The 24,255-nt window shown below is 41.4% G+C and overlaps 1 protein-coding gene across 3 annotated transcripts in view; it reads left to right on the top strand.

Moving 5' to 3' along the window:
- Positions 1-23,414, top strand: part of TRA2B (transformer 2 beta homolog) — a 32,692-nt gene extending 9,278 nt beyond the window's left edge. Inside the window, exons 2-10 of one of the 3 annotated variants that reach the window (XM_075829953.1) lie at positions 5,047-5,286; positions 5,564-5,709; positions 5,845-6,007; positions 6,114-6,302; positions 12,558-12,673; positions 14,394-14,486; positions 15,202-15,255; positions 15,699-15,772; positions 22,002-23,414. In XM_075829953.1, coding sequence (XP_075686068.1) covers positions 5,215-5,286; positions 5,564-5,709; positions 5,845-6,007; positions 6,114-6,302; positions 12,558-12,673; positions 14,394-14,486; positions 15,202-15,255; positions 15,699-15,772; positions 22,002-22,012 — 918 coding nt within the window. In that variant the 5' untranslated portion in view covers positions 5,047-5,214 and the 3' untranslated portion in view covers positions 22,013-23,414. Of the gene's footprint in view, positions 1-5,046; positions 5,287-5,563; positions 5,710-5,844; positions 6,017-6,113; positions 6,303-12,557; positions 12,674-14,393; positions 14,487-15,201; positions 15,256-15,698; positions 15,773-22,001 lie in introns of all 3 variants that reach the window. The other 2 variants (XM_075829952.1, XM_075829954.1) reach the window with 2 other exon arrangements.
- Positions 23,415-24,255: the final 841 nt, after the last annotated feature.

Here is a 24,255-nt window from a genome sequence, read left to right as displayed (position 1 = left end):
ATCTACTTTTTTTCTGAAAAAAACGTAGAATTTTTTTATTTTTTCAAGGAATAAAAGAGAAAAAACACCCCAACATATGTAAAGCAATTTCTCCCGATTACAGCAATACCCCATATGTGGTAATAAACTGCAGTTTGGACCCACAGCAGGACTCAGAAGGAAAGGAGCACCATTTGGATTTTGAAATTCTGATTTTGCTGGAATAGTTTTCAGTGCCGTGTCGCGTTTGAATTGCACTGGAGGGAACAAAATAGTGGAAACCCCCGGAAAGTGACCCCATTTTGGAAACTACACTCATCAAGGAATTTTTCTAGGGGTAAAGTTAGCATTTTGATGCCACAGTTGTTTTGCTGAATTCATTGGAATTATTCTGTAAAGGTAAAAATCTACTTTTTTTCTGAAAAAAGGTAGCCATTTTTAATTTTTACAAGGAATAAAGGAGAAAAAGCACCCCAACATTTGTAAAACAATTTCTCCCGATTACGGAAATATGCCATATGTGGTAATAAACGGCTGTTTGGACCCACAGCAGAGCTTAGAAGGGAAGGAGCGCTATTTGTCTTTTGGAGATCAAATTTAGCTGAAATGGTTTTTGGGTGCCATGTTGCATTTGCAAAGCCCCTGAGAGGCCAAAACAGGGGAAACCCCCCAAAAGTGGAAATTACACCACTTAAAGAATCTATCTAGGGATATAGATATAGTGGGCATTTAGACCCCACAAGTCTTTTGCAGGATTTATTAGAATTAGGCCGTGAAAATGAATATCAACATTTCTTCCACTAAAATGTTGTATTTTTTCAATTTCACAAAGGATAAAGGAGAAAATGCTGCCCAACATTTGTAAAGCAATTTCTCCCGAGTACGGCTATACCCCAGGTGTGGTCATAAATGGATTTTCATTAGAAAGTAATTAACCCTTTCTGGACTGATCCATTTTTTTCTTTTCCTTTTTAGTTTTTTCCTCCCCGCGTTCCAAGAGCCACAACTTTTTTATTTTTCAGTCAATAGAGCGGTATGAGGGCTTATTTATTGAGGGACGAGCGGTCGTTTTTATTGGTACCATTTTTTGGTACATACAACTTTTTGAGCACTTTTTATTACATTTTTAGGTAGAGCCAAGGTGACCAAAAAACAGTGATTTTGCCGTTTTAAATGCTTTATTTTTCACGTGAGACGCTCCATGCATCACCCCCCCCCCACACTACGACATGCTATGTTGTGGTGCGCGCAGGGGTTAATGTGCAGCGGATGGTGCAGAGTAAAAATTACAATTTTCCACTCATATGCCATTTTAGTGCACTACATGTTATGCCCAGTTTGTGCCACTGAAGACGAATACCTCATAAAATATTAAGGGGGTTCTCCTGGGTATGGCGATGCCATATCTATGGGCGTAAACTGGTGTTTGGGCACGCTGCAGGGCTCAGAAGGGAGGGAGCAGCATTTGGCTTTTGGGGCGCAGATGTAGCTTGGTAGTAGTTCTGTTTGGGGTTTTACTGGTGTCTCAATATATAATGTGGGGGCATATGTAATCTGTGCGGGGTACATCAGGGTACATGTTATCTGTGCGGAGTACATCAGGGTACATGTCATCTGTGCGGGGTACATCAGGGTATAATAAGAGGGTATAATAATGCAGTAAATAAATAATAATCCGCAGATATGTGGCCGGTGTCGCACTGATAAAAGGCGCCCGATCTTATCTGCTTTTGGAACACTGCACATTTTGCATCGCCATATTCTGAGAGCCAGAACGGTTTTATTTTTTTTCCACCGGAGCTGGGTGAGGGTTTATTCTTTGCGGGACAATCTGTAGTTTTCATTGGTACCATTTTGGGGTACTAGAAATTTTTTTGATCACGTTTTATTCAATTTTTTGGCAAGCAAGGTGACCAAAAACCATCAATTCTGAAACTGTTTTTTATGGCGTTCACCCTGGGCTATAAATTACCATTATATTTTATACTGCGGGTCGATACGATTACAGCGATACCATACGTATATAACTTTTTGATGTTTTGCAGCGTTTGTGCAATAAAATCACTTATTTATAAAATAAATTCTTTTTTGTGTCACCGTATTCTGAGAGCGACAACTTTTTTTATTTTTCAGTCAAAAATGCGGTGTAAGGGCTTGTTTTTTGCGGGACGGGTTGTAGTTTGTATTGGTACCATTTTGGCGTACATGCGACTTTTTGATCACTTTTTATTGTCGATTTTGGGAGGGGTGGTAACCAAAAAATTGTGATTCGGGCACTGTTTTTCGTTTATTTTTTTCGCGGTGTTCACCGTGCGGGAAAAATAATATTACAGTTTTATAGTCGGGATCGTTACGAACGCGGTGATACCAAATATGTGTACTTTTTTTATCGTGTTAATTTTTTTCCTATAATAAAAGACTTATTATAGGAAAAAAAGCATTCTTTGTTTATGTCACTTCTAACTTTTATTTTTACACTTTTTCAAAACATTTTTATTATCTTTTTTTTACTTTTTTTACTTGTCCCACTAGGGGACACTTAGACTTGCAGCTCTGATCGCTGCTGGAACACATTACACTACACACGTAGTGTAATGTGTTGTAACTGTCATTGTGACGTAACTGTCACACTGACAGGAAGCAGAGGAGGAACGGCCGGAGGCTGATCCTCCGAGGCTTCCGTACATGGCAACCCGGAGGTCATTGTCTGGCCTCTGGTTGCCGTGAGAAGGATCGCCAGCCCCCGCAAATACATGTGGGGGGCTGCCGATCCGCTGTAAACCTCTTCAATGTGGGGATCGCAATCGACCACCGCATCGAAGGGGTTAATTGCCGATTTCAGCGGCGACAGGCCGCTGATCTGCAACAGGGAGAGCAGGGCTGACACCCTGCACAGTTAACCGCCGCTGCGGTGTAGCGCCGCGCGGCGGTTAACTGTCAAAGCACTGACGTTAATGAACGTCAAGGTGCGCGAAGTTACTGCACACATTGACGTTTATTAACGTCAAGGTGCGGGAAGGGGTTAATGATCTGGTCTTAATGACCAAGGATTATTTTTTTGTAATATGCTGAGGAGTTTACGTGTGCAAATCGGCTTCGATAATCGATTGCACGCTAAGGCTCCTGGGAAGGGGAGGAAATGCTGTCATACGTATTTCTATAGTGTAAATTGTACAATGTCCAATGGGAAAAATATTCTGCAACTCAAACAGATTTATCAATTTCTTGCGTTGTGGGTTATTCCACAGGTTTACGTTCAGTTTTTGAAAATGTAAGGTAAATATGCCACGTGTGACTGCACCTTTGTGTATCTGTCCTGCTCCTTTCGAGACCGGAGTGATCAAAATTCCAGTAGCGGTTGCAAGTACAAATTTGCTAGTGGCCCTGATTTTTTTTTTTATTTTATTTTTTTATATTTGAGCTGTATTTTCTTAAAGGGGTTGTCCACCTACTAACGACATATCCACTGGATAGGTCAACGGTTCGGGTCTGACACCAGATGTTAAGGCACGTAATTCTATGTACGGAGCTGGACGTACATATTACAGCGGCCGTGCTGCATAAGGCCCCATGCACACGACCATGCCCGCAATCACGGCCCGCGATTGCGGGCACGGACGGCTGCCGACTGACAGCTGCATTTTCGGGCCGTGCTCCCATACAAAGTATGGGAGCACGGCCCGCAAAATGCAAAAGAACGGACATGTTCCATAATTCCCGGAACATTTCCACGGCACGGACACCCTTCCGTAGTGCTACGGAAATGTGTCCGCGTTCAATGAATGGGTCCATTTTTGCGACCCGCAAAAACTGAGGTTTTCTACGGTCGTGTTCATGGGGCCTAACTGCATGTCCGCTCCTATTCACATGAATAAGAGCAGAGCTGCAGCTCGGCCGCTATTCAGCGGCCGGAGCGAACTGCTTCCGGCATGGATGGATTGTCCGGTGCACGGAGGCACCAGACCAGCTGATCTGTGTGGGGCCCGGGTGTCAGTCCCCCACACATCGTGTTCTGATGACCCATCTGGTGGATAGCTCATCAGTTGTCAAAAGGTGGAAAACCCCTTTTAACCATAGGCAACATTTTTAAACTTCAAGTACTTTGGGGGGCGTGCGTGTGTGTGTGTGTGTGTGTGTGTGTGTGTGTGTGTGTGTGTGTGTGTGTGTGTGTTTAATTCAAAGGTGACAGACAATATTACTGGCCGATTTTCTCGTGTCACTTTTGCAAAAATAAATGGCCTCCACAACAAAAAAGAAAAATATTTCGAAGTAAAACAAGTGCAATTACCAAACTACTGGGTTACCATTGAGCGTATATGTTTTGGGTGGAAATCCATCTGAGATGGTGTTTTAACATGCGTTCTGCTGTGGACTAAGAGAAATTCCATTTTAGTTTTCTTCTTCGGAGCCGCATTCCATGGGAGTAATCCCTTTCTCTTCAGTCTTGCAACCTTTTTAAGTAGATCTACAAGGGAATCTCTGCCTAGGATTCAGTATAGTTGTTGACTTTAAAATATGTTGGCGGTCTTGGTTGAGTTCTTACTAGAAATAGGCATGATTTCTTTCGAGCCGCTGCTTCCTTTTGCATGGCTCTAGGGCTATGCTTTTTATTTAACAGAGACTAATTCACTGTATAGAAAGCAAACCAAATATAACTGGTGTTTGATTTTCTTTCAAAAGAACCCCTTGGTATTACAATCTCTTAAAATAAGATAATTTGTCTAAAATCTTAGTTATATTAGTTAGTACAATAACGCAGACTAAACATCCCCCTTTAAAGGGGTTGTCTCAGGATGAGGGAGACAGACCGGAACCTTATCACGTATATTAAAAACCTTTATTCCCATTTGATATAGTCTAATCTAGATTGACTAGGTTCTGCAATTTTGTTTTTGTATGCTGTAGAATAGCGGCTATTTTAAGTTTGAGGGCAATTAATCAGGGGATTTGAGGCAGTTATGAAATAAAGAATCTTGTTTATTAAAAAAATAAAATAAAATTCTGCTAGCTTTGACAGAGTTTTGATCCTAAAGATTTTAAACTCCACCCTGTTCTTTTTCTGTTAAGGTTAATATTGAAGAAGGAAAATACAGAAGTCGTCATTTGACACGTTTATTATATGAGAATTTTTTGAAGCTCAGAAATAAGTGAAGCTGAAATATGAAAAAAAAAAAAAAAAAATGTATGCATGCTAATTGTGAGAACTGAAGTCCTACTTGTAGAATTTTGAGGAATATGTATGAAGTGGGGAAGATGAAAAGAAGTCAGAATTTGAAACTGAAGAATGAAGAAAGAAATAAAAATGAAGTTAAGATAAGAAGTAATCTGGGATCATAAAGCTCTACGCTAAGTAATTACTAGTCTGTTTCTGTGTCCCTGTATATATATATAAAACTTTATGCATGCATTACCTCTTAAAAAGAGCATACAGGGTAAAGCACATAGGTAAAGATGGGGTTGTAATTGAATTTGTCATCCAGACCCATAGTAAAGTCTACTTAAAATCGACTTCAAATGAGATTTTTGTTTTTCTTTTTTTGCAGTGTTATTTAACACTTGTAGTAAATGTATTGTTTGTGTTCAGGAATCTCGGTCTGCTTCAAGGAGTGGAAGCGCTCGACGCTCAGGCAAGTCTGCAAGCCACACTCCCAATCGTTCTCCTGTGCGCTCTCGCTCTAAAGAGGGATCCAGACGTTCAAGATCCAAATCTAGGTCACGATCTGAATCCAGGTTTGTTTACATGATTCAAATTGTTCAGTATAGCGGATTGATTCACTATACTAGTCACAATGGTTTTTGTTCTTATGCCAGCTGGGATAAAGCTTTGTAGGTAAAAACTTTTTATCCCCCCCCCCCCCACTCAAGATCCAGATCAAGGAGAAGTTCTCGTCGTCACTACACAAGGTCACGTACTCGTTCAAGATCTCACAGAAGATCAAGAAGCCGTTCATATAGCAGAGATTACCGAAGACGTCACAGCCATAGCCACTCTCCTATGTCAAATCGTAGACGTCATGTTGGCAATAGAGTAAGTTACGTACGTTTCAAGAGCACTTTTTATTTAGTAATTGAAATTGTTATGGTAATCTAATATAAAAATGTTATAAAATTGTCTATACATCTTTACCCTCTAGGCAAACCCTGATCCCAACTGTTGTCTAGGCGTATTTGGCTTAAGTCTTTATACCACAGAGCGTGATCTAAGAGAAGTGTTTTCGAAATATGGTCCAATAGCTGATGTTTCCATTGTGTATGATCAGCAGTCAAGACGATCCAGGGGATTCTCATTTGTATATTTTGAAAATGTTGATGATGCAAAGGAGGTGAGAATATAGTGTTGTAATGTTGTTCTTTTCAATATGGCTAGAAACTAATGTAATGTCAGCAAAGTTCTGGGGGAAAAAAATGAACATCTGAAAATGTATAGCCAAAACCACCATTTATAAAAGGGAGTACTCCTCTAATACGCTAATGCTAAGTATGTGAGTCCCTGGCACAGACCTAAAACATTCCAATGCATTAGACTAAAGAAAAAGTACAGGCCTACAAAAGTTAAAGGGTTTGTCTCCTCAACCCCTTAAAGAGAACCTGTCACTACCTCCTACAAAGTAAGTTAATATACTTAACATGATTGCTGCTGTGTCTGTGAGTCCAGCAGTCTTTGCGGCGTAGTTCTATGTTGTGGTCGTCCCGTCGCCCACACCCTCCCCTTTTTCCGAGATATTCTACTGCCTTTATTTCTAAAACCATATGTAAATAAATCTCTAGCTAGCCAAGTGGGTTTGGCCACCAGCGGTTTTCTCAGTGGGTGGAACTATCCGAGCCTGTGAGGTGGTTTGCACGTTCCTCCCAGATAATCCCAGTAGTGTCGGAGGCTGCGTCAGAGGACAGTGGAATATTTGTCAGAGGACATCTGAGCAGAGTGCAGGACGCATCAGTGTCGGGGAGTTTGATAGGTCAAAGTCACAGGCTCTCTGATAGCTCCTGCCCATTCAGAATCGTTGGTAGGCCAAACCCACTTGGCTAGCCAGCGGTTCATTTACATATTCTTTTAGAAATAAAGAATGAGAATATCTCGGGGACGACTAAGACACAGAACTACACCGCAAACACCACTGGACTCGGACCCAGCGGCAATTACGTGAGTATAATAACTCCCTTTGTAGGAGGTAGTGGCAGGTCCTCTTTAAAGACACAGCCTGTTTTTGCCTAATGGACCTGGCCATTTTCTTTCAAAGCTGACATGTCGCGTTCTGTGGTAATAACTTTGGAATGAGATTCCGAGATTTTCTAGTGACACATTGTACTTTAAGTTAGTGCTAAAATTTGGTTTATACATTCAGTGTTTGCGAAAAACACAAATTTAGAGAAAAATGTGCATTTTTATAATTGTAAATAAATCTGCTTGTATGACCGTAACACCACACAATGGTTACTACACATTTCCCATATGTCTACTTCATGTTGGCTTTGTTTGAACTTTCTTTTTTCTAGGACGTTACAAGGCTTAGAACTTTAGCAGCAATTTCTCACATTTTCAATAAAATGTGGAAAGCCTTTTTTTTTTTTTTTTTTTTAATGGTTGAGTTCTGAAGTGGCTTTGAAGGCCATATATATTAGAATACCCCTATAAATTACCCCATTTTTAAAGCTGCACCCCTCAAAGTATTCAAATCCGTATTTAAAATATTTCTTAAAGAGGCTCTGTCATCACAAGTGCCCTATCTTCTACATAGTATGATCGGTGCTGTAATGTAGATAGCAGCAGTATGTTTTATTAAGAAAAACAATCAATTTTGACCAAGTTATGACCTAATTTAGATTTATGCTGATGACTTAATGCCCAAATGGGCATTTTTTAGCTTTTGACCAAGTGGGCGTTGTAAAGAGAAGTGTATGACACTGACCAATCAGCGTCATGCATTTCTCTCCATTCATGTACTCGGCACATAGTGATCTTGCTAGATCACAATGTGCTGTCATTTACTCGCACATTAACTTTACTGAAGTGTCTTGAGAGTGAATAGACATCACCTCCAGCCAGGACGTGATGTCTATTCACAATACCAAAAATGACGTTTTTACTTTATTCTGCGGGTCAATATTACGGCAATATGTTTTTTTCAGTCAAAGTTGGGTAAGGGCTTGTTTATTGCAGGACAGGTTGTAGTTTTTAGTACTATTTTGGTGTAAATGCGACTTTTTGACTACTTTTTATTCCATCTTTCCATGGAGGGGTGGTGATCAAAAAAATCCAGATTCTGGCATTGGTTTTTATTTTGTGGTGTTCACAGTGTGGGAAAAATAACATTACAGTTCTATAGTTTTGGACGTTACAGACACGGTGATATCAAATATGTGTACTTCTTTTTTTTTTTTTTTTTTTGGTCTATAATATACTTATAGTAAAAAAGGCAGTGTTTGTTTTTATTAACAACGGTTTGTTTTTTCTTACACTTTTATATATACAATTTTTATTAGCTTTTTTCACTTTTTTTTTTTTTCTGGTGCCACTGGGGAATTGAAGACCTGCACCTCTGATCTTTACTCGAATACATTGCACTACCCATGTAGTGCAATGCATTAGAGCTGTCAGTTATTCACTGACAGCAAGCCTATTAGGTCCCACCTTCGGGCGGGGCTTAATAGGCTTCTGTACGTGGCAGACAAGGACGACATCGTTGGGCCTCCTCTCCTGTTGCCATAGCAATGATCAGCACCGCTGTGATTACATCGTGGTGATGCCGATCGCTACAAACCACTAAGAGGCTTGATCGCGGCAACTAAAGTGTTAATGGCAGGGAACAGCGCTAGCTCCGTATCCTGCCGTTACAGCAGGGTGTCAGCTGTAACATACAGCTGACACCCGTGGCTGTTTTTGCAGGCATAGCTTCTGAGCCTGCGCCATCTTTTTGCAGCCGGAAGCTTTTTAGGTCCCAGCACCAGGCGGAACCTGACAGGCTTCCATACTTGATATCTTGTATCTGGCTGGTTATGAAAATTAATCTAAATTGTTTTTTTGTTTTTTTAAAAAGCAGCAGCCTAGCATTACCATTGTTTTTGGCTTTTCCCAGCCTAATGATACCAGCCTGCGGCTGTCCCAGTGGCTGACAGTCACACGACCCTCCGTTAACCATTTTATTTTAAAAAAAAAATTGTTGTTTTTAAAAAAAAAAAAACCCCAACAAAAGCTTAGATCATTGCAGTAGTCCACCGAATCTACGACATAGTCCAACTAATTTACAACGTAGTCCAAGTCAAACCTGCAAAACAAAGTTAGTATGAAGAATAAAAAAATCTTACACTCCAGCAGGCGCCTGTCTTCTCCCCTGCGCCACAATAAAAACTAGGTCATTGAACTGCAGTTTCTATTGTGGCGCATGGGACCTAGAGATGCGCCAGGAATATTAAGTTATTAATCTGGCGCATCATGGAGCCCCCCGCACATGCAGTAGCCCTGCAAACCTCCGCACACATGCAGCCGCTCCAGACCCCCGCACACCCCTACACGCACACCCAAAAAAAGTCAGCCCACATAGTGTTAATAAGAAGATAAAAACAAATAGAATGTAAATATTACACTTATTTCACATTTGATTGTGGTGGTTTTTGTGTGCACATACACAAACTAGCTGGAGGTCTAAAGGGAGAGTTGGTACAGTTTTTTGTTTAAACCTTTCCCGACCCATGACGTGTCGGCACGTCATGAATCGGGGTTGGAGTTTGAGCGGGCTAATGCTCTAATGGCCAGGAACAGCTATCGCACTGTTCCTGGCCGTTTAACTAGTTAAGCTCCTCGGTTAAAGGGGCTCTGTCACCAGATTTTCAAACCCCTATCTGCTATTGCAGCAGATCGGCGCTGCAATGTAGATAAGGGTCACGTTTTTTTTGTTTTTTTTCAAAAACGAGCATTTTTGAACAAGTTATGACAATTTTTATATTTATGCAAATAAGCCTTAAGTACAACTGGGCGTGTTTAAAGTTATGCCAGCTTCTGGCAGTTCACAGACACACAGCGTGTCCTCGAGAGATCACGCTGTGACGTCACTTCCTGCCCCAGGTCCTGCATCGTGTCGGACGAGCGAGGACGCATCGGCACCAGAGGCTACAGTTGATTCTGCAGCAGCATCGGCGTTAGCAGGTAAGTCGATGTAGCCTCTGGTGCCGATTTGTCCTCGCTCGTCCGACACGATGCAGGACCTGGGGAAGTGACGTCACAGCGTGATCTCTCGAACACGCTGTGTGTCTGCACTGCCAGAAGCTGGGTGGTAACGAAGAGAAGTGGATGATGCTGATTCGTCAGCATCATACACTTCCATTCACAACGTCCAACTAGTAAAACAAGTAAAAAACGCCCAGATGTACATACACAATACACGCCCAGATGGACATAACTTTAAACACGCCCAGTTGTACTTAAGAGAGGCTCATTTGCATAAATATAAGAATGGTCATAACTTGGTAAAAAATGCTCGTTTTTGAAAAAAAAACATTACTGTCATCTACATTGCAGCGCCGATCACATGCAATACGAGATAGGGGTTTGAGAATATGGTGACAGAGCCCCTTTAAATACATTTTTCAGCAGTGTGAAGAAAAAAAAATGTTAAAAAAAACCTGCATTTTTTCCCCAATCGCAATGTAAAAAAACTAAATTGGTATTGCCATGTCTGTAGAAGTACAGACTATTCCAGTATAGCATTGTTTAATTCGCCTGGTGAATGCAATAAAAAAATACGAAAACACCAGAATCGGTTGTGTTTTTTTGGTCACCTTAGAGTTCCAAAAAAATTTAATAAAAAGTGATCCAAAAATGGTGCTGACAAACTACAGCTCATCCTGCAAAAAATAAGCCCTCGCACCGCTCAATCGGCGGAAAAATAAAGTTATGGGGCTCAGAATGTGGTGAAACAACAATTTTTTTATCAAATTGTTCTTTCTTATTAAAAGTAGTCAAATATCAAACAAACCCTTATAAAGTTGTGATCACCGTAATCCTATTGAGCTGCAGAATAGAGTTAAGTTGTCATTTTTACCGCACGGTGAAAGACAGAAAAAAAGAGTGGGGTAGAATTGAAATCTCCATTTGTTTTTTTGGGTTTTGTTTTTACGTTTCCCAGTACATTATATGGTACTTTAAATACTACCAATAGAAACTACAACTCCTCTGGCAAAAAATAAGCCCTCACACCACTCTTGACGGAAAAATTAAAAAGGTTATCGCTTTTGGAAGACGAGGAGTGAATAACTAAAAGGTAAAAACGAAAAGTGTCGGACTATAAATGGTTAAATAGCCTGCACTTTGCACTTCCACAGTAGGAATTCCTTTGCGTTAACTGATAGAAATGAAATGATCACATCTGTCTCAGGTAGTTTTGTGCAGGTGTTAATGTGTAAGTGGGGATCGTGCAGGAAAAGAAATTGCATAATAAACCAAACTGATGACTTAAAAAGGGGACCGATCTGTTCTGGAAACAACATAAAGTAACAGTACTTTGTGTTAGTTCAAATATCTAAAGGAAAGCAGCAGATTTTCCTTGATCACCTAAACCGTTTCTATTTTTTATTTCAGCAGCTGGAAGTCCAAAGACTTCCTTCTGGGAGATACCAATTGGGAAGGGAAGGAGCTGATTCAATACAGCATCCGAATGGCAAAGTGGAGCCTTGTTCTGAGATCTGACTGGGAGTCGGGGTGATCTCGAGACCCTGCTATGTCAATTTGCATGCTCCATAGAATGCAATGGGAGAATCAATTTCCTTATTTTTCTCATAAGTTTGCCAACCGCAATACTCAAATCTGATGGGAAACGCAAATCGGACCAATTCTAACCATGAGCCTGAACTTAAAACAATCTGTATGAAGTAATCCGTCCTGTAATAAGATTTCAATGTGTATTATGCAGCAATTCGAGGGGAGGTTACAGCTGTTTGTCAAGGGTTATTATTAGTCTTACTACGTATGTAAAGAACCAGCAGCAGCCAAAGAACAATGGTGAGAATCTGCGACAAGATTTACCTTCCTTGTATCGCTGGTTCATCTAGTGACACTTCAGATTATCAAGGAGTCGCCTCCTGCTGCGCCACAATACAGATCCGAATCATTTTACATTTCTACTAATATAATATCCAGTAAGACTATGGCAGCTGTCTACCCCATGCACATGCTGCACACTAACACAGCTCAGTGGGCTGACTGAGGGGTCCCCATAACACAGCTCAGTGGGCTGACTGAGGGGTCCCCATAACACAGCTCAGTGGGCTGACTGAGGGGTCCCCATAACACAGCTCAGTGGGCTGACTGAGGGGTCCCCATAACACAGCTCAGTGGGCTGACTGAGGGGTCCCCATTTTCGAACGTTTTAGATGCCGTTTTCACTGATTATGGCATCTAAGTGACAGTCGGCATCCGTCAATAATGGAGCAGACTTCACCCACTCCATCCCCCCTCCCTGTTAGGTCTATGACCTAGTTTTGTCGTATGTTGCTGAAGGGTTAAACAAAGTAATTAGTGTTGTGGATCTTTCCATTTCTAATTTATTTCATATATGTATTTATATTTTCGTGTGGTTTTGTTGCAGGCAAAGGAACGTGCCAACGGCATGGAACTGGATGGAAGAAGGATTAGAGTTGACTTCTCAATAACTAAAAGGCCTCATACACCTACACCAGGGATTTATATGGGAAGGCCAACCTAGTAAGTATAATGGATTAGGTAGTGTCCTCCTCTTTTCCTAATTTTAGACTCCCACTTGATGTCTGAAATGAATTTTCTACTATAGTTTCTAGTCTGTATTGAAATGAGGAGCGCTGACCAATGAGGAGTGCTGACAGATCCTCTGACGTGATTTTATAGGGAAGACAATTATTCACTAAAACAGACAATTGTTGAGCATCTTTTCTTAGAACTCTACGTTTCGGTTTATTCCTTATGATATTGGATCCCCCACCCGATGTGCGCCATATATTTACTGCGCATGTCAGTAAGGGGTTATTAAAATAGACTTCCTTGTATTGGCTATACTTTCCACAACCTCATCATCATCTGAAAAGTTATATCCTTTAGGCAGTGTAAATAATTTATTTATATTGTTGTGGTAATATGAACGTCAAAGAGGGACGCCTTTGTCCAGATAAACATTTAGGCTATGTTCACACAGGGCGCATGGGCTTCGTAAAAGCACAGTGTATCTGCCCTGGGCGCCACAGGGTATTCTGTCCGGAAAACAGCACCAAATTGTGGGGCAATTTTTCTGCCGGAATGTCTCTTCTGCTGAAAACTGCACATAAAAAAAGAAGTAATCCGTAGCCATGATTACTCTTCCCTCTGCAATCCGGCCTCCTGGTATGACGTGCAGCGGTTTACATGAGATGAAGTCATCCCAGGAGGTTGGCCTGGACGTAGAAGCACAGAATTCTGGGTAAAATGTATTTTATTTTTTTCTGAGTTGTGATTTTTGCAGCGGAAAAGCTTTTAACTTCCCATTGAATTCAATGACGAGAAATAGCAGCGATTATGAAAATAGAATTCATAAGCTGCGGATTAAAAAATCACACCAAGTTAATTTCTGAGCATTTTTCTGCTTCTTTACAAAGCGTGTGGATGAGATTTATTCAAATCTCATCCACTCTGCTGCTACTGCATTATTCTGCAGGAAATCTGTAGTCTTCACGCGATGTGTGAATTTACCCTTAGGGCCCATTCACACGAGCGTGAATCTCGTCCGTGTGCCGCGCATGGAAATCACGCACAGCACACGGACCCATTGATTTTAATGGGGCCGTTCGCACATGCGTGCGTCTTCACGCTGCGAAAGTCCGATACTCCTACGAAACTCACTGCATCTCCTACAATGGGTGCATGAAAACCACACACTGCACATCCGTGTGCGGTGCATGATCTGCGCATCAATTCCATACAAATAAAACCACACACTGCACACAGGCACATCCGTGTGCACTGCATGATCTGCGCATCAGTTTTGTGTGCGTGGAAAAACACATGCCACTCACAAAGCACACTGATGCATAGTGCAACACACACGGAGCAGATTTACACAAGTTTTTCACGTGTGTGAATCTGGCACGCTAGTGTGAATGTAGCCCATGTTTGTCTGTACATATAGCAGCAGTGTGCGGCACAGCCACCAAGAGCTTAGTTGCTGTGGTCTTTGACCACCTGCAAACTGCATCAATTACACAATATATGATCCCGGCCTCTGGTCGTGTTAACACGTTTTGGTTTAGCCACGATTTGATTACAACGTGTGAACACAGCTCTATATCAACTAACCTACATCCTGCTTCTGAATCCTAAATGCTATATTCATTTTAAAGGACTTATATGGATGTGTGATTGTTCAATACTTCTTTTTGGTACTTTTACTTTTTTCCCCGTTTTTTTTTTCTTACTAAAGCAGTGGGAGTTCTCGCCGAAGAGACTACTATGAACGAGGTTATGAAAGGGGAGGATATGACGACAGGGAATACTATAGCCGATCATCTTATAGGTAATGTTGATATTGTAGAATTTTTTTATTTTTTTTTGAGGTGTGTGTTAATCTCTATCATACACTTTGGAGTGCTGCCACAATTCTTTTGTTTGCAGTCTATCAGAGGGCTCTGAGCCTAAGAGGAATTGCACCCACCACTGGAGGGGGGGGGGTGGGGTGGGGGTGTGTGTATGTACACACACACACACACACACACACACACACACACACACACACACACACACACGTGTGTATACATACATACATATATATATATATACACACACATACATACATATATACACACACACAGCACCGCTCCAGTGGTTGGTGCAATTCCTCTTAGGCTCAGGCTAACAGCCCTCTGATAGACCGCAAACAAAAGAATTGTGCCAGCACTCCAAAGTGTGTGTGTGTGTGTGTGTATATATATATACATACATACATACATACATACATATACAGACACTCTTTCTGTGATGGAAATGACACTGTGCTCCATTTTTGTGCCTTGTACACTTTAGATGCGTGTTTTCAGTTCACTGCTAATCTCTGCATGCAGCATTAAGATTAACATCTGAGCCAGTGTTCCCCCTTTTATTTTCTTATAGCCTGTGGATATGTCTTAAGTGGAAATACCCCTTTAAGCGGTTTAGGGTCTACATAATGCTTTATTATTATAAAACCTTTTTCTGATGAGATTTGTTCATGTATCTAACATTCTGTATTTCAGGGGAGGCGGAGGCGGGGGATGGCGTGGTGGTCAGGACCGGGATCAATTTTCTAGGTAATTTGCTTGGCTGGCATTTTGTGTTCTTTTTATATTATGGCAATCTCCGTTTTAGAATCGTAGATATTCAACAGCGCTACCAGCATATAAAAAAATCCCCAACGGAGGTTGGTGCACGCAGCCAAATAATTCCAGGTCCAGAGGAACTTGCTTATCCATCTTTGAGACACCCTATTTGGCTTGAAACATTGCAAGATCATGTTTGGTGAATAAGAACACGTCTTTTTCAATTGGAGTGCTGCAGTCGTTCTCTCAATCTGCGTTTTACACTATACAATTCAATATTTGTATCTTTTGATTTTGACATTTTTAGAACATAGCATTTTATAAGTGCAACTTATGAAATGGCAATTGAAAATACTGATTTTTGAATTGCATAAGTTGTGATAGAAACTACTAGTCCTCTAAATCCCTGATCTTGTAACCTTTTACTTTACCAGGAGGCGATCTCCTTCACCATACTATAGTAGAGGTGGATACAGGTCTCGATCCAGGTCTCGTTCTTACTCTCCACGTAAGTTGCCTTTTCCATAATCTTTCCTTCCACCTTGAAAGAGTTACCTTTTCTTGTCTGGCTGTTGTTCACACGATGTCAGTGCAATTAACCTTTTCAGGACCAGACTAATTGTAGTTTTTATATGCTTTTGTTTCATCCCCCACGTTCAAAAAGTCCAAACTTTTTATTTTTTATTTTTTATTTATACATTTTTTTTTCATTGACATAGCCATATGAGGGCTTACTTTTTATGTGACAAATTGTATTTTCTAATGGAACTATGTAATATTGTTTGATGTACTGGGAAGCTGGAAGAAATTTAAGAATGGGGTGGAACTGGAAAAAAATCAGTTCTGCCATTTTCTTATGGGTTTAATTTTTTTCAGTGCCCACTATACGGTCAAAATGACACGTTACCTGGTCAATACGATCATGGTGACACCAAATTAATTTCGTTTTTGTTACGTTTTAGTACTTTTTTTTTTTTTTTTTTTTTTTTTTTTCCAGAACCTTTCACCTGCCCATACATGTGCAGCATGTAATGGGCAGGTCTGCACCAACCCTTGGGTATTTAATATTATTTTTTCCTACCCTCCTCCGTTATTTAGATATTGGCGCCGTTATATTTGGTGCCCGATATTTAAATAACCCCCTGAACTGACTATGGGGTGTGTAATTGGCAGGGGGGGGCGTGTAACATCGCTGTGACACTGTTGTCCAATCAGCTGCGGACAGTGTCACAGCAAGAGCTGGAGAGAGGAGAGCACGCTCTCACGTGTCAGTCTTGTCCTTTTCTACCAAGAGCTGAAGACTGAGTGAGAGCATGCGCGAATGTATGTCTACATTTTGAGCACTTTTTATAAAAAAAAAAAAAATAATTTGGCAAAAAAAACCTGATTCGGCCATTTTGACCTTTTTTTTTTCCCGCTACGTCGTTCACCGTATTGGAAAAATATATTTTTAGCGTTTGGGCATTTTTAGACGCGGCGATACCTAATGTGTTTGTTTTTGTTATTTAGGGAAATTCTTATATATATATATATATATATATATATATATATATATATATATATATTTTTTTTTAAACTTTTCATTCTTTTTGAGAAAAAAATAAATAATAATAATTAGCCCCCGTAGTGGGTTTGATCCTGCGATCATTAGAACACATGCCATAGACTGCAATATCACAATGTTGCAGTCTATGGCAAAATCAGTGCATTGCTATTGAGACCTGCCACAGTCAGGTCTCAATAGAAATTTTCCTATAGCAGGGCTCAGAGCGTTCAGAAGGCTGCTAGAGGAACACATCGGTGCCCGCAATCGCGATGTGCGAGGAGCGGTGACCGGCCCCAAACAAAGTGAAAACCCCTCAGATGCCGGTGGTCACATCTGACCACAGCATCTGAGGGGTTGAATGCTTGCGATCAGATGTGTAACACAGCAGAGACCCGGCGGCTATTGTTCCTGCTCCGCTTCTGAGCGGGTGCCATGTTTAAATACTTTTTCTGGACGTTAATCTACAGATCAGCGCCGTGAAAGGGGTTTTCTGGGGACCAAAAATTGCATTGTAATATATTTGTGAAACTAAGTCACTTACTAATCTACTTTTAATTAAAAATTCTGTGCTAAATGGTGCAGTTCAAACCTCATGAATTATTCAGGAAGTGCTGGAGCATAATAGTGTAATCGTAGTCTAAGGCTCTGTTCACATCTGCATTGGGGTCCTGTTCTGACGCTCTTCGGAGGTTTTTGTCAGAACGGGATTCTGAGAAGACACAAACTGACAACGACGGAAACCAGGGGTTTCCGTCACCATTTATTTCAATGGTGACTGAGCCGGTGCCCGTGGTTTCTCTTTTGTGCACCGGACCTGTCGTTTTTCCGGAAGCAATCGTGTCAGTTTGTGTCTGCTCAGGGTCCTGTTCTGACCGAAACGTCAGAACGGGAACCCAACGCAGATGTGAACAGAGCCTTATAGCGATGACGCTCTGACACGGCCCCACGTGACTGAGCTCTTGTCCATATTTTGAACAGCACATGAAGTATCGGGAGCAGGACTGGAGTCCCCGAGCAAAGCGCTAGCTCTGCTCGGGGACTACAGTAGTGCTGCTGACATCATTGTCCATATATTGACAGTGACGTCTGCAGAAGTTGTGGAGTTCCCAGGCAGAGAATTAGCTGATGCTCTGCTTGGGGACTTCCGCAATAGGAAAACCCTGAATTAACCAAATATGGATGTTGCTAGCAGGGCTGGAGTCCCGAGCAAAGCGCTAGCTGATGCTCTGCTTGGAATAGGCAATGTGACAGCCCCTTGCAGTCATGTTCACAAACCGCACATGAAGGAAGAGCTCAGTCACGTGGGGCCGTGTCATCACTACTAGAAAAGCTCCAGCACTTCCTGAATAATTAATGAGGTTTGAACTGCGCCATTTAGAACAGAATTTTTAATTAAAGAGGCTCTGTTACCACATTATAAGTGTCCTATCTCCTACATAAGGAGATGGGCGCTGTAATGTAGGTGACGACAGTCCGTTTTATTTAGAAAAACGATCTATTTTTACCACGTTAGGAGCGATTTTTAGCTTTATGCTAATTAGTTTCTTGATGCCCAAGTGGGCGTGTTTTTACTTTAGACCAAGTGGGCGTTGTACAGAGGAGTGTATGACGCTGACCAATCAGCGTCATGCACGTCTCCCCATTCATTTAGTCAGCGCGTAGTGACACTGCGTTGTTCACTATGTGCTGTCACATACTGACACATTAACGTTACTGAAGTGTTTAGACCGTGACTAGACATTCCTTCCAGCCAGGACGTGATGTCCATTCACAATCCCTGTACTTGGTTAACGTTTCTGTGGTACTGGTCACTGATTGGTCAGCGTCATACACTCCTCTGTACAACGCCCAGTTTTTTTTTGTATTTTATTTTTTTAGTTAACCCCTTAGTAACCAACAATACGCCTTTTAACGTTCGTCACTAAGGGGCCTTAGGCTAGGCTGACGCCTTTTCACGTGAGCCTAGTCTAAGTCCTGCACGGGTCTCCCGTGCAGGCAGGAGCCAGGGCTCTGCTGTCTGATGACAGCTGAGCTCCTGCTCCAACGCCCGCGATCGAAGTTTACTTCGACCGCTGCATTTAACTTTGTTTACAGAGGGAGTGAGCTCCCTCTGTCACCCATCGGCGGCCCGCGAATGCAATCGCGGGTCTCCGATGGGGTGTCATGACAACCTGGGGGTTTGATAAAAGCCCCCAGGTCTGCCATGGACATATGCCTGTTAGGACGCGCCGGAGGCACGTCCTAACAGATTGCCTGTCAGATTTACACTGACAGGCAATAATGCTCTGGCATACGAAGTACACCAGAGCATTATAGCAGCGATCTGAAGATCGCACAGTAAAGTCCCCTAGTGGGACTAATGAAATAAGTCACCAATGTGAAATAAAGATTATTAATAAAAAGTGCAGTAAAAAAAGAAATCCCTTTTTTTTCCGTAAAAAGTGTTTTCTTTTTTTACACTTTTACTAAATAAAAAGTACACATATGGTATCGCCGCGACCGTAATGACTCCGTTAATATGTAATTTAAACCGCAAGGTGAACACAGTAAAAAAAAAAAACGCAAAAAAACATGGCGAAATTGCAATTTTTTTCCATTGCCCCCCAAAAAAGTCATAATAAAAATGAATCAAGTCCCATGCACCCCAAAACAGTACCAATCAAAACGACGTCTCGTCCCGCAGAAAACGAGCCCAAAAAATCACTACATTGATGGAAAAATAAAAAAATTACGGCTCTTGGAAAGCAACGATGCAAAAACAAATAATTTTAGTTCAAAAGTGTTTTTATTGTGCAAAAGTCGTAAAACATAAAAAACCTCTACATATGTGGTATCGCCGTAATCGTACCGACCCATAGAATAAAGGTAACATGTTGTTTACGGCGTCCATTTAAAAACGCATAGAACAATGGTGGAATTTCAGTTTTTTTTTTAAAAAAAAGTTAATAAAAAAAACTATATGTACCCTAAAATGGTGCTATTAAAAAGTACAACTAATCCCGCAAAAACAAGTCCTCATACAGCTATGTAGACGGAAAAATAAAAAAGTTATAGCTCTTTGAATGCGACTATAGAAAAACGAATAAAATACCTTGGTCATTAGGGCCTAAAATGGGTTGGTCACTTAGGGGTTAAACAATTATGAAAAAATGAAAACAATGTGTAATCACATAAATAACAAGTCAGGAAATATTATAAATTAGATTCTAATTTATAAGCTTTCCAAGTGCTGGTCACTAGAGGGAGCAGTTCCCAAAATTACAGCGTGGTAAAGCAACCTCTTTGCTTTATGCTGCAAATTTGGGGTAGACACACTCTCTAGTGTCCTCAAACAATCCCCCCTCCCTTATTCTGGCTAGTGCCAGGAGAAGGAGGGGGTTGAATCTTCAAACCTCCTACACTGTGTGCTGCCATTTTCTGAGCGAATGCACAGTGTAGGAGGATTAGATACAGTGGTAATCAGACAGTATAACACGAACATAATACACACATCACAAACACAACTTACCTGCTGCCGCCTCCGCTCCTATTCCTTGCGTCTTCGCTTCCTTGAACATATGGCCGGAAGCTGTGGCCGGAAGTAGTCATCTGAAAATGGCGCCGGATTTCGCTCTGCTAACTAGCTTTGTTTTGATCTGTGTTGGAGCGGTGCATGTGCCGTTCCCACACAGACGGCGTACGCATTCTCTATGGGGATGTATGTGCCGTATTCCACCTCTGTATGTGTTATTAATCGACACATACAGAGATGGAAAAAAAATGGTAACCCCCATAGAGAAGTAAGGAAAAAAAAAATTAAGTAGAACACAAATAAATACAATTTATTTTAAGATCACACTAAGGCCCCATGCACACGAACGTAAAAACGCCCGTAATTACGGGCCCATAGACTTCTATTGGCCACGGGTACCACGGGAAGGTGCCCATGCCCCGTTGAAAGATATAGAACATGTCCTATTTCAGGCCGTAATTACAGCACGGGCAAGCCCATAGAAGTCTATGGTGCTCCCATAATTACGGGAGCGTTGCTAGGCGACGTCAGTAAATAGTCACTGTCCAGGGTGCTGAAAGAGTTAAACGATCGGCAGTAACTCTTTCAGCACCAGGGACGTGGCTACCGATCACAATATAGATAAAGCTGTAAAAAAAGACGTTCATACTTACCCAGAACTCCCTGCTTCTTCCTCCTATTCCGGCCTCCTGGGATGACGTTACAGCCCATGTGACCGCTGCAGCGGTCACATGGACTGCGCGTCATCCAGGGAGGTCGGACTGGATGTCAAGAGGGACGCGTCACCAAGACAACGGCCGGGTAAGTATGAATTTTACTTTTATTACGGAAAGGGCTGTCTCTTCTCTCTATCCTGCACTGATAGAGAGAAGGGCTGCCGATTACTGCAGTGTAATTTTGCAGCGAAAACGTGCCCGTGAATACGGACACCGGACCCGTATTTACGGGCGCGGGTCCGTAAATACTGGTGCAATACGGGTCGAATACGCCTGACCAAGGACCCATATTTACGCCAGTATTTACAGGTGGACAAAAATACGGTCGTGTGCATGGGGCCTAAAAGCAATATTATAGAAACAAAAATAAAAAATTCATGACACCTTCCCTTTAAAGTTTTGGGTGGAAGTGCTCTTAGGTGGACCATTCACAGAAGGTAAACATGTTTACAGTACGGGACAGTTGTCCTGCAGCGAGGCAGGGACTCCTAGCATCGTACATCACTATGATGCTAGGAGCCCGGCCCCCTGCACTGTGTTCGGTCTGGGTCTTCCGGCCGAAATACGTTCCGTACATTACGGACGTAACCTGGTCGTGTGAACCCAGCCTTAGAACCACATGGTTTGTTTTTTTTTGTTTTCGCATCATTCTTTAGGTATGCTGCTGTTTTCCATAGGCTTCTCTGAATGACTTCAAAAACTACAGAAAAAAATGGCTGTTCAAATTAGTCACCAGAAAATGTTGTGCGTTTTTATGCAGGGGATTTGGAGCTCTATGGTGGTCTAAGCTTCCTTTTTCCAGATACAAAGATATTTTAAAAAATGAACACCATTTTGGACCAAAAAATAAATAAAAATCTTTTCCGTGTGTGTTCTCATTTGATAATTTTTCAAGTACTTGAACAAAAAGCAATGAGTTGTCTAAAGTGTTTTTTTTTTTTTTTTTTTTGTGTTTGTTTTTCAGGTCGTTATTAAAATGGAGTTGCTTCAATCAGTCGAAAATAAACTTGTATACATACAATAAAGCTCAGAAATGTAAATCAAATGAACACTTCGAGAACATTTTGGCAATTTTTGTAAAGAGGAACATTTCTTGTAGACATGAATTAGTCTCTTCAGATGTGCATGAATTTTGTTTTCTTGTTTTATTGGTTGACTTACAAGTAAATTTATTTTATTCTTTCTATTTGTTAAAGCTTTTTTCCCCTCAATCCATTAAAAGCAAGTGTTTTTGTTTTTTTTTGTTTTTTTAAATTGTCATTTTCCTGACTTTCTAAGAAATAGAAATAAAAAATTCTTCATTCTCATTAAACCCCACTTTTTGTATAAATACCCTTCCAAAAAAAATATTCTTTATAAAATGCAGGTACCCTTTCTACTTCATGCATAATATGTCTGTTAGAGTAAATCAACTAATGAATTCACTAACTTATTGAACTACTGGGGATAACTGATTTTGTAAATATTTTAGTTTTTTTTGTTTTTTGTTTTTTTTTTTCCCCCTGAGGTATATTTACTACAACAGGGGTAACAGGCCATATTGAAATTGAGGATGGTTCTAGTCAAAATAATTTTCCAGCTATAACTGCTAGTGCTCTCCAACACATTCCAGAACCTCTGTCTACTTCTGCAATCTGACCTCCAAAACAGGCTTTGTGAATGAGCCTCGATTTTGTTTTCCTTCTGTGACATTTCGGGCTTGTCCGCGTGCAACGGAATTGCCGTTTATTTTCCATCAGGAATTGCGGATGGAAAATACGCAGCAGAATACAGTAGCAGCAAAGTGGGGGTGAATGAGCAAATGTCATCCGCACGCTGTGTAAAATTTCAGTCCTGAAATTCACCTGTGGTGTGTTTTTCGTTCCGTAGCAAGTCAACTCCTGGTGCGGAAAGTGGATTAAATTCCTGTGTTTTTCAGAGGAGATATCACCATGTCACAGACTTTGGGGGGAAAAATGCCGCAATATCCACACCATTTTCTTCCGTAAAAAAACTCAAGGGAATGGTGTTTTTCTGCAGCGGAATGTCTTCTAGTTTTAGTGGAAATGCTGCAGAAATTTTCTGCAGCAGTTCCGTTCCATGTGGACAACCCCAAACACTTGCCAAGCTTCATTTGAAACTTCTGACTTTGGGTTGAGTAGCTTCACTCTGTAGCTTTCGGAGTATAGTTGTTTGCTTAGCAATATTGTAAGTGTGTAAGTGGTGTATTTTGATCCTGAAAAAAATAATTGCAAGGCTGCAGAAACATCATTGGTTATATCGGTGGCCTTTTATGGTTTATGTAATTGCATCCTTTCAAGAAAATGCACAATATGCAGATATTGCTTTTTTTTCTGTGTAATTCTATTTTTAAATAAATGTTTTTTGAAAAATGTTATTGGAAGAAATCCCATATTTGTATTGTTGAATCTGGTTTCTGTGAGGTGCATAACGTTGGTCCTCATTTGTGTTTGTCAGGGGGGGGGGGTTTACTCCTCCTGTTTCTCCTCTTCCTCTCTGTTTCTCCTCTTCCTCTCTGTTTCTCCTCTTCCTCTCTGTTTCTCCTCTTCCTCTCTGTTTCTCCTCTTCCTCTCTGTTTCTCCTCTTCCTCTCTGTTTCTCCTCTTCCTCTCTGTTTCTCCTCTTCCTCTCTGTTTCTCCTCTTTCTCTCCTCTCTGTTTCTTCTCCTCCTCATACTCATCGCTAGCGTGGGCAGAATAGACCACACTTGCTTGGCCAGCTGGCCCTCTTTTGACGGAGACATTTTTCCATTTCCTCCATCACGGATGCTGCCACTCGTACACAATCCTCCTTGCATTGTGACCTTGCGTACCACATAATCATTGCGAGGCAGTTTTACCCAAATGGATTTAAGGCTTCAGTACCAGCTTGGGGAGGATTTGGTTCTCATTTTCACTTAATCTTAGGCCTCATTCGCACGAGCATATTCGATTCACGTGAATGAAAAACGCATGTGAATCTGGTCCGTGTGTGTGTTATTCACGCACTCGCAAAGCCCTCCCCCCCCCCCCAACTGAATCGATGCGCCAATCAGGCACGCATGTGCTGTGCGTGGTTTTCACGCACCGATTGACTTCAATGGGCACGTAGGCGCATGATAACGCACCAATTTATGACATGCAGTGAGCGTCACTCAGGGGGCTCTCGCGTGAACGATCATGCGTGTGTGAATGGCCCCATTGAAATCAATGGCTCTGTGTGCTATGCGTTGTTTCAACG

This window comes from Rhinoderma darwinii, chromosome 6 (assembly GCF_050947455.1).
Source record: "Rhinoderma darwinii isolate aRhiDar2 chromosome 6, aRhiDar2.hap1, whole genome shotgun sequence".
NCBI lineage: Eukaryota > Metazoa > Chordata > Amphibia > Anura > Rhinodermatidae > Rhinoderma > Rhinoderma darwinii.
This window is presented reverse-complemented; position numbering and strand designations above follow the sequence as displayed.